General features: G+C 40.4%; 1 protein-coding gene across 1 annotated transcript; it reads right to left on the reverse strand.

Annotated features, from left to right (window-relative positions):
* LYSMD2 (LysM domain containing 2) lies at positions 1-10,120 on the reverse strand. Its single transcript, XM_055002806.1, has 3 exons — positions 9,729-10,120; positions 3,003-3,337; positions 1-871 (listed from the first exon to the last, which is right to left on the reverse strand). Exons 1-3 carry the CDS (start codon positions 9,954-9,956, stop codon positions 826-828), a joined length of 609 nt encoding a protein of 202 aa, XP_054858781.1. The 5' UTR covers positions 9,957-10,120; the 3' UTR covers positions 1-825.
* Positions 10,121-11,148: the final 1,028 nt, after the last annotated feature.

The raw sequence follows: 11,148 nt of genomic DNA on the forward strand, positions 1-11,148 counted from the left end.
TGTCTTGGGAATTTTTAATACATCCAAACAAAACTAAAAACATGTCTCGACATGTATCTGCAAAGCACATGACACTGTGCTTTCTATATGACAGGCTCCATAACAAAGATGTCACTGACCTAAAGTGCATTTTGTATTTATTACATGAAAGCTACATGTTTTCACACAAGAAACTGCTTCAAACATCCTTACCCAAAGAAAAATACATTTTACTAAGCTTTTCTTCTTTGTTTTAAAAAAGTTAAGTTTCCAAACAGTATTCTCCCATAAATGTTTTAAAACCCCAAGTTTTTTTTCTCAAAACAGATGGCTAAAACTTATTCATTTCTGAAGAACAAAAAGGCTTTTATATACATACTCTGGATCTGTACATACATATATGCACACCCTGCACACATACAAGGCCACACTCATCGACTCTGGATACTTTTGCACAACAAGCTTATCTGCCTCAAGGCTCCACAACAATGATTTTCTTCATGAACACTTAATTTCTTAATGTATGTCAGCTGTTCTGTAAAGATTCTACATCAAAGGTGGTCTCTGGGATATATTGGTGCTACCATGCTACTATCTCGTAGCAAAAATATGAAGGCAATTACTAGTTTGGAAGGCTTACTTCCCTTACAGATGTATAGCACAAGGACACTGACCTGCAGAAGGCAAAAGGTCAAAAATGTTTTAGTGCAAGTATAGTCAGTGGGATTATCTATACATGACTTGTAACAAGTACACCATAATAAATCAATCCAAAAGGTTTGCTTTTGAATCTTGACATATTTAGTTCTTTAAGAACTGTTTTTATTCCAGCTCTTCATTTGTCTTCTATTGCTGATAAGAAGTTGCATAGGAATTTTCTTCACCATCCTCCCTGTTGAGACAAAAAAGAGGATTCTGAAAATGCCACCTATAATTTACTCAACAGTACTTAAATCAACTTTAACACCTCTACTTGTAAATAATTTGAGAATATGCGTGAACTACCATTACGCTTCTCAAATTTTGAGACACCATATATCAAAAGCCCCTAAAAACAGAATAGTAAAATACAGCATTCAATCTCTGCACTAAGTACTGGAGGGCCTCACTTCTGCCTGCAGTGCCACAACAATTGTTGGCTCTGCTGCTTGTCTCTGACCCTGCAAGCCACACTGAATTGCTCTAGACAGAGCAAGAGGGGAGGAGCCCAATTTCGTATCCTCCCATGCAGCATTCTAGGAATCCTTTCTAATAGTAAAGGATAAGGATTCCACAGAAATAAATCTACACTTCATTTGCAATACTTAATTAAGTTATCCACAGGAATTCGCTGTCCATCAGTTTCACTCATGTCCTGACTGCCAGCTGGCACTTAAAATCCACGAATGTAGCACTTTGCTAACTGTGCTGTGGATGATTTGTACAGCCAGCTCATTCAAAAAAAATCAGTAACACTCCCAAAACTCTGCCGCATGTCATGGATGGAAACAAATATTTCTGGTTTTTAAAATGCAGTATGAAGAGTTTATGAACCAGAAAAAACTGAAACCACAAAAGGAATCTCTACAGTTCTAACACACATAATGCTAGCTTTTGACTAGTGATCATGAATTAGAAGAAACTGAAGCATTTGGAGGATTATATTATTTACTATACAAGTGACACCATTTACTATATGAATAATTCCACAGGGCTATTTGAGTCGCAATATTCACAGTATGCAAAACAAAAATAAAATAAACTATTTGCTGGAAAATCTGGTTTTGCATATCAGTATGATAAAAGCTAGAAAGAAGTTTCTTGCTATTGCCAAGATACCATCAATCACATTTTGTAAATAAATATAAAATTATCATAACCATCACTATGTCCTGGCCTAAATTTTTATGCTCAGAGTCCACTCTCTGAGATTCCCCATGCAAAAGCACCAAGGAAACAGAAGCTCAATAGGGCTTCTGATTGGCTGTGCAGATTAAAATAACATGTCAGCTGCAGCTGAAACCACAGTATTGGTTTTATTCTCCTCTTCCCCAATGCACGAATATACAAATTACACAAAATCCTACCATGCAGTTGTACAATGTCAAGCTAGATTATACTAAACTGCTCCTTACACTGTAGAACAAGCTGTAACGGAATATTAGTAATTATAAAATGTGTCAGTCTTTGGTAGACTTGATTTTAACTGCTGTCATTGACTATAAAACAATTACTGTAGTAAAGGCAGAACTAGCAGGAGACTAGAAGTTCCCAACTCATTTCTCTTACACCATTATTATGTTTTTCTAGAATGGAGATACGGAACTGTTTCCCTGCCCTAAAATTTAACAGTAAATGCCATCATCAATCCCTGATGTTTTTATTTTTCACTAGCAGGGTTCAAAACTGCAAGTCTGGCTGAGAGAAAACAGCTTTTGAAGAAAGTAAGAGGACACAGGACGGTTTAAACACACACACCGCTCCCACAGATACTCCCTGTAATTCCTTGACCAGCCCTGAATACCCATTATCTCAGCAAACACGGGCCTAGGAAGATATACTTGCTAAGGCAACATCTAGCTCTACTCTGTCTTTTAATGACCACTTGAGATATTCAAGGAAACTAGATTATGTACTAAATACAGCTGAATTCTATGACCTGTACAAATTATGCAAACTGAGGGGGGAAATTAAGTATAGAATTTAACAATTATGTACTTTTTACTGTTTGGCGTAATTTATTCTGGTTCTGCTAAGCCATGAGAGGAATAATGATAATGAGGCTCAACAACCAAAATTTTATTCCACTGTTTCTCCAGCTTCTGCAGCTGCTGTCCACATATTGTAAGGGGTAGAAGAACAGCACTGAAAACAACTTAAAATGCTTCTAATTCTTAGGTATAAATATTATATTTTTAAGTCCTTGCACTGAACAAAGCTGAATAGTTGACATTTCTAGGGGCTAATCTTAAAAAATTATTTTAAACCAGCAGCCACTCAGTTTAAATTCCCTGGATGTTTCTGCCCTAGTTTGCAAATCATACCTGGTAGCTTCAGGTTTTAGTTTCCTAGCTGCTTGTTTGGACAGCTTAATCTGCAAATCTAGTCTGTGCAGAAAATCTTTGGCAGATAATTCTTCAGGTGGAAGAACATCACTGTCAGATTCTTGAGGACTGGGTGAAGAGTCATCTTCCTGAACGGTCACTGGATCATCTTCACAAGAAGGAGGGCTGCTAATTGCTTCACTCTCAGGAGACTCCAGCGAGTTCAATCCATTAAATAGCAAAGGTTTATCAGATATAACTGGTATATTCAAAGTCTTTCTCAGGAATATGCAGTCATTTGTGAACAGCTTATTTGCCCTTTTTATTTGCTCCATCTGAAAAGATACAATATTGTTTACTTATTGATTGAAGTACAGATAATTGCATCTAGACAACGACTATAAATAAGCAATTTCCTGCAATTATGTTTCCTCATTACAGAAATTTCTTCCCTAAATCTAGTATCTCTTTTTTCCACTATATTACAGGAAAAATTCTCCTTAAAGTCACACTGCTCTTTCTGCCACTCAGTCCCTTTAGTTTTAAATGTTCTTAATGTTGTTATCCGCCCTGAGCCTGCTCGCGGGGAGGGCAGAATACAAATATGATATAAATAAAAATAAAATAAAAATAAATATTCTCTGCATTGGAATCCTTTTAAAACTTTTCTTGCATGAGAGTAAAGTATGGCAAGCAATGAACTGTATTTAAAACCCAGTTATGTTGAAGAACAATCATCCCTGAAACTGAGGAGCCATGTAAATTCTCTCTTATGCACACAGCAGTGACCAAAAAAGTTACATCATGCTCTGGGAACATGTAGTGCAATTCCTGTCCTAAAAACTAATACCTTATAGAGGGGGCTAGAAATTAGGAACTCCAAGGACATATCCATCCCCTGTCTTTCCAGTAACAAACTTAGGTGCCCCCTCTTTCATTTGCCAGAAAACATCTGTTTCAGATAACAAGGGAAAGATTATGTGCAGGGCAGAAAGACGCCCCCATAACTGCAACATTTCTTCCTCCTTAATGTGACAGTCAACTTCACAATCAATCAATCAATCAATCAATCAATCAATCAATCAATCAATCAATCAATCAATCAATCAATCAATCAATGGGTTTATTACGGTCACAAGACCAGCCAAGTAAAATACAGATAAAATACATGTCACAAATAATTAAAACAAGACATCTTAGAACAACAACTTGAAGGGCTATGGCTCTAACTGCACCAAATATCAATCATCCAAAATTCCCACAAAGGTGCAAGAAAAATGTTACAATTAACAGTCAGCAAACCAGACGGTCAGTCAATATGAATAGCTGGTGGCTACTCCAGCAAAAGGTTCCTTTGTTACTGCAGCCGGCCAAAATAGATTTCCACTATACAAACGTGAATGTCTCAGTACTATAGTAAGAAAGAGGTTCTGAAGAATAACTGCTTTTCCATCACTAATCAAACCACTTAAATGTGTTTTCTTTTGTACTGACATATAATTTCAGTATTTTCAGTTTTGTGCTATTTATTGAAAGCCTCTGCATTATCTCAGAAGGCACACCTTGTCCCATATGACAGCTATCTGAAGACGTTCAGTTCAAACAAAGAAATACAATATTTTCTCTGTGGTATTAGTTTCCTCAATGAGTTAGGAAGTTGATGTCTCAGTAGCAGACACAGTGCAACTTTATAAATAATGCACCAACAGTTTTAGTGCAACTCAGGTTTACTTGTTCCATCTCGCTCTCTAAAACCATACATGAAGGTATGACATTTTAAGGGCTGGTTCACACCAATTAATGGCTGAAATATCAAGCAATGGTTTCCATGTGTAAACAAAGCATCATGAATTAAAGCCACAAAGGAATTTTAATTATCACCTTAAATTCAGCAATTTCCCCATTGAAGCAGCTAAAATATTCAGCTCCCGCTCATTGTCAAGTAATCAGTTGATAAGAAATCAAGTGATACCAGGGCTTTTTTTCAGCAGGATCGTGGTGGAATGGAGTTCTGGCACCTCTTAAAAATGGTCACATGGCCGGTGGCCCCGCCCCCTGATCGCCAGACAGAGGGGAGTTTAGATTGCCAATTACATCAAAATTAATTATCAAAAATCAAAGGTTCTAGTTTTTGGAAGCAAGTTGCGAACTTACCAGTGGAAGATAGACTCGGTGGATATTGAGCAAGTCCATTGTTTTAAATATTTAGGAACTGCCTTTCAGGCTTCAGGCTCTAGAAAAGCTCATGTGGACCATGTTACAACAAGTGCATCTAAAAGTGCGCGAGCGATTGAGAAATTTTATTGGTCTTCTGGGGGCCGGAATGTTGCAGCAGCAGTCACGATTTTCAAGGCTAAGTCTCTTGCCCAATTACTTTATGCGGCGCCCTTGAGCATAACAACACATCAGTCTTATTGGCAGTCACTGGAAAAAGTGCAATCTAAGTTTTTAAGGCACATTTTGCAGGTTCCCTTTTGTGTCTCTAATGCACATATTCGTTTGGAATCCGGTATGGTCACTGTAAAAGCACGCCTGTGGATTGCTACCATTGTCTATCGGTTTAAGCTAATAACTAATCCCTCCGGTTTAACCGGTTTAATAGCATGGGATTCTAGAGTACCACTTTGGATCAAAGAAGCGGAGCGCAAATTGGGTTATTATGGTCTTTCCAAACAGTTTTTGATGAATATGGAACATGACTTGGTCAAACCCTTTGTGAAACAAAGAATCCTGGATATTGAAAGGCAGAACGACTTCAGTCAAGTCAAAGGGTATTTCCCGGGAATAGATAGCCTAAACCAAGTGATAATGATGCCTTACTTACAAAACTTGGATAAAGCAGATTATAGAAGAGCAGTTACCCTCCTCAGAATGGACACGTTACCATCAGCGGTCATGGAGGGCAGATATGCAAAACAACCACTCGAGAAAAGAGTATGTATATGTGGGGCTGGAAAGACAGAAACTAGGGGACACGTACTCTTCGAGTGTGAGCTTTATCAAAATATTAGGGCAATCTTCATAACTCCAATTTGTAATCAGTTCCGAGGTAGAAATGATAGATTCTATCTAGATAAGCTTTTAGCCGATAAGGACCATGAAATTACATTAAAGGTGGCAAATTTTGCTGTGCAAGCCATACGGATTAGGAAGTATTTTACAGGGGGAAATATTTAAATATTTTATAATGTTAAGGATTTTAATATTTAATAATTTGGTCTTAGGCACTCAGGTTTTAAGGTTTTAAATATTTAAGACTCTGTACCCTGAAATTTTAGTGAATAGATTTGTAAATAATATGACTTACCATGACTGGGTTGTATGCTATTATTGTATGGTCTATGACCGTAATAAAGATTGACTGACTGATTGCCAAGGGCAATTTAAACTTTAAAAAACTCGCCCCTTGTTCCAACTGACCCAAAGTGATGTCATTGTGTGGTCTTGAGTTCCACCACTGAGTTCCACCACCTCTTTTCCCAGAAAAGAAGCCCTGAGTGATACTCATTCAACAGTGAACTTTTGGGACTGGTACACAGACAATTAAATGAGTATCTAACAAGCCTAATCAATTTGAGTAAAAGTAATAAAAGTAAACCAGGAGATGGGTGAGAGGGATTGCCAACAAAAACTTTGGCTGGAAATAATTCATTTTCCCATGATAAGAAGGTTATACAAAAATAAGACACCTTTGGCTAAAATTTCAGGTTTTTCCTTACATATCAAGGCACTAAAATTATTTTATTTCCAAATCTGATTCCCTACTCCTCAAAGTACAGGACTGGCACAAATTTTGTGCAAAAGCACCTAGGTTAACAGAATAGGAAGCCCTAGATAGCAACACAGGACCTGCTAATTTTACCATACAGAAGTATGAAAAGTGATGGAGTGCCTCAATCCTTACTGCCTCTGCCTATCTACACCAGATCACCAACGTAAAGGTAAGAGACTTGACAATGGGTCTGAATGACATTATCACAGATAGAGCTTCTCACAATCTAAACAGGAAATCAGTTCATGCAGAATGATTACTACAACTGCAAAGTTTGAGTTAACCTGCAGCTTTCCCTTCACTGCAGCCTGCTTCCTTTGAGGGCTTAGTAAAAGACAAAGTCAAATGTTTTAGGGGAAATTACAGAAACAGAATTTTCTATATATGTATGTATTCATTTGCTTAACAGCAAAGGATGTTGCTTTATGCTTGATTGCTCACAATGGCTATGGAATAAAATGCATCTGCCAAATTGTTATGCCCTAATAAGGAATATTTGAACTGCTGCTTAAGCTTTATGCTATTTCTTCAACTGAGACAATAAGATACATACCATATGCATAATTATTTGAAGAATTGTAAATAAAGTACACAAAGTCAATTAGATTAAATACAAATGGAAACCCACATACATTTGTGCAAGTAATACTTTCTCGTGTCCATTCTTACTTTATTCTCACACATTCTCTGATTCGCATTACACATACCCAATTCACATGACTCCCATAAACACAGTCCAACAGGTGACCAGCACTTTAATAACACTGCTTACTTTTCGGATAAACCTGCTCCACCAATAGCACACACCCTCCTCTTTTCTTAGGCCTTGAGAGCTCACATTTCAAAGAAAAATTAATTGCAATGTTCATAAATATTCCATAAAACAATTGCAGATGAGCCAGTGGTTTGGGGAGAGGGAGTTCATTACAATAATCTGAAATATAAAATCTTGAAATCTGACAATATCAGAACTAAACTCAAAGAAATAGGACAGTATCTGATTTAAATGTGATACTGGTACGGCAAAGTTTGCATAGGCTCAGGAGCAAATTTAAGATGTGCTGCAACCTTGCCAAACACCTAAGTGTGCTTAAGTTTGCACACCAAAGATCCATCATCATTTGTAAACCACATATGATGAACTGCATGCAAAATTCACAACATTTCTAACATGGCACTTACCACCACATAGGAAATGTTTATTATTTTCTTACTTAAGGAACATGATGCTACACAGTGTCATATGAGCAAAAACTTCAAGTTCTTGCTCAGAGGAGCTTACAACGAACTTTTAACAGTTGGGAAGTGGAAGAATAACAAACAACATAGATGAGGAAGGAATGGATGCAGTTAGTGCTACATGAAATAAACATGGGGAAGACCATTAGATCACAAACAAAACCAGAGTGCCACCCTCAGCAACCACTTATACTTCTTGCAAAATTATTCAAATTTAAGGCAGGCATGTGAAAAAAGTGGTAAAATAAAACATGACATAACTGAGGGGGGGGGGCGCAGAGGAGTGGAAAGGACTACCAACTGTTCGAACACACTCCTCCTCCTCCTCACAAACTGTCTTTCACTTCCTCCCCTGAAATCACCAGCTGGGCAATATTGGTTGCCCAACCATGTCTTTGTTCCTACAGCAAAAAAGACTCATGTCAGTCTGGAAGCATCTATTCACCCCCTCAACCCCAGAGGAACTGGTGGCAGTTACTCCTTGGTAGGGGGTACCGCTCTATACATGCTCAGAAAGAGGTACTCTTCTCAAAACTTTGCTAGGCAATGGGTGTCAGGAGGACCTCAGCTCACAAAACCTTCGTACCTTGCCCTTGGACAGAATTACTTGTCTAGAAGGCACTACTCACCCACCTAGATTCCAGGTGTTTGAGGAATGAGCTAAAGTTTCTCCACAAAGAGGGAAAGGCACTCTGCACCTAGCCAGAAAAAGGTGTTCTCTCCACCATATTTCTACATAGGCAACTTCTGGCAACAGGTTGGAAACCCATAGTGTTTGCATCCTGCAGTAAATTATTTACTTCATTTATACCCCATTTGCCTGCTCAGTGGGGACCCAAAGCAGCTTACATTCTTCTCTTCTCCTCCCTTTTATCCTCACAACAACCAGGTTAGGCTGAGAGAGTGTGATTGGCCCAAAATCACCCAGTAAATTTCCATGGTGATTCAAACCTGGGACCCACACATCTGAATCTGGCACTGTAACCATTACAGAATACTGGGCAATGCCAGTTACACAGGCATGGCTTTGTTCTTATAAGGAAAAGTACCAAGGCTCAATCTGCCCAAATACCTCTAATCTCCCCCACACCCACTCACAAACCCACCTTAATTGCAATGGCTGGCTGTATCTCTGCACACGCTCAAAGACAACGCTTCCTAAGGCGACGTCCCTCGGCAAGGTGCCACTGGACTCAAATCCTGCTATTCTACTGCAGACCTTTGCCTAAAACTACCCCTCTGCAAGATTTCCCACTCTCCACAGCATATCTTGAAGCAGTAGGTGCAAGGGCTCACACATCCACCTCGAAACCCTCATCCCCTTCCTTCATCTCAAACAAAGAGCCATTGCACAGACAATGTGCAGGGAAGGCAGTCGTTCTGCACATGCTCAGAGGCGCTGCCTCCAGCAAAAGCCCTAGGAGGAGGATGGTTTCCAGCTCCAGGTTGGGAAACTCCTGGAGATTTATGGGGTGCAACCTGGGGAGAGTGGGATTTGGGAAGGGACGAGACCTCAGCTGGGTATAATGTCATAGAGCCCATTCTCCAAAGCAGCCATTTTCTCCAGGGGAACTGATCCCTCTGGCCTGGAGAGCAACTGCAATTTCGGGGTCTCCAGGCTTCGTCTGGAGGTTGGCAACCTCCTGAAAATGAACCCCTTCATTTGGGGGGGGAGCCTTTTAAGCCCTTGGCGACACAGCCGGGCCTCCACCTACCGTCACGCCGTACTTGAGGGCGATGCCTTGCAGGGTGTCGCCGGGGTCGAGGCGATGCTCCAGGTAGCGCTCGGCCAGAGGCGCCGCCACGCTGGCCGTGCTGCCGTACGAGCGGGTCTTGGTGAGCGCCAGGCTGAGCGAGAGCGCAGCCTCCGCCTCGGCCGCCTCGGGCCCGGGAAGCGGCTCCTCGCGCAGAGACAGCCCGGGCACCGCCAGGAACTCGGCCATGGCCCCTCTTGGCTCAGCGGAGGCGGCGGGAAAGCAGGGTCAGGAGCATGGCGGGCGCCGCGGAAACCCGCCGCCAGCGCGATCCTCCCCTCAGCGCCTGAGAAAACAAGCCCCCGCCCCCACCCAAAAAAGGCGGGAAAAGACGGGCCGCAATAACCACCGCTTGCCCAGGTAAAGGAACTCTCGCAGAGAAAGCAGCCCCGGCTAGTCTGCGCCTGCGCACAAACGCTCGCGCATGCGCCTACGGTGCTCACCTGTTTTAAGGTGATGTCTCAGACGAAGATGCTTCTCCTCAGGTTACCTTGTACATAGCGCAGCTGCCCCCTTCGCCATCTTCTCCCTTCATGGGAAGCAACAAAATTGGAGTCCAGTGGCACCTTAGAGACCGACAAGATTTTCAGAGTATAAAGCTTTCCAGAGTCAAAGCGCCTCTTTTCAAATGCCTGAAGAATATTTGAAGAAGAGATTTCTGAGTCGTGAAAGCTTACACCCTGGAAATCTTGAGTTCAGTGGCATCTTAGAGACCAATAAGATTATCAGGGTATAAGCTTTAGAGAGTCAAAGTTCCCTTCTTCAGGTACCTTCTTCAGATATCTGAAGAAAGGAGCTCTGACTCTCAAAAGCTTACATCCTGGAAATCTTGAGTCCAATGGCACCCATTTTACAGACCAACAAGATTTCCTCAGTATAAACTTTAGAGAGTCAAAGCTCCCTTCTTCAGATATTTCTTTGTATCTGACCACGGGAGCTTTGGCTCTTGAAAGCTTATGCCCTGAAAAACTTATTGGTCTCTAAGGCACCACTAGACTCCAATCCTGCTGTTCTACTGCAAACCAACACAGCTACCTACCTGAAATTCCCTTCATGGAGATCTTTTTGATCTCAGTGTAATATATTGGCAAAGTATTTGGGAGTGGTTTTCAATGCCAAGAAGCACAATCAAGTAGTTATAGAGAGGGAGGAAAGAGTCCTCTTGAGAATGTACAGAATGCCTTTTGTTGTTTACACTATATTTTTAAACAAGCACCTTGTAGTAATAAGGCTTTCTGTGATATAAGGTGCAAAATTGGTTTGGGAAATTTATATGTAATCTAATCTAATGACATTTAAATCTAATTAGATTAGATTTAATTAGCTCTGATGAAATCTAAATCTAATTAAATTTATATGTAATCTAATCTACATTACAAAA

Source organism: Eublepharis macularius, chromosome 18 (genome assembly GCF_028583425.1).
Source record: "Eublepharis macularius isolate TG4126 chromosome 18, MPM_Emac_v1.0, whole genome shotgun sequence".
NCBI lineage: Eukaryota > Metazoa > Chordata > Lepidosauria > Squamata > Eublepharidae > Eublepharis > Eublepharis macularius.

Bases quoted from the DNA above. Each gene is read 5' to 3' on its own strand.
- LYSMD2 (XM_055002806.1), bottom strand. From the start codon at position 9,956: ATGGCCGAGTTCCTGGCGGTGCCCGGGCTGTCTCTGCGCGAGGAGCCG. The intron at 3,338-9,728 runs GTAGGTGGAGGC...GTATCTTTTCAG, and splicing joins CCCTCAAGTACGGCGTGACG to ATGGAGCAAATAAAAAGGGC. The intron at 872-3,002 runs GTATGATTTGCA...TTGTCTCAACAG, and splicing joins CTAAAACCTGAAGCTACCAG to GGAGGATGGTGAAGAAAATT.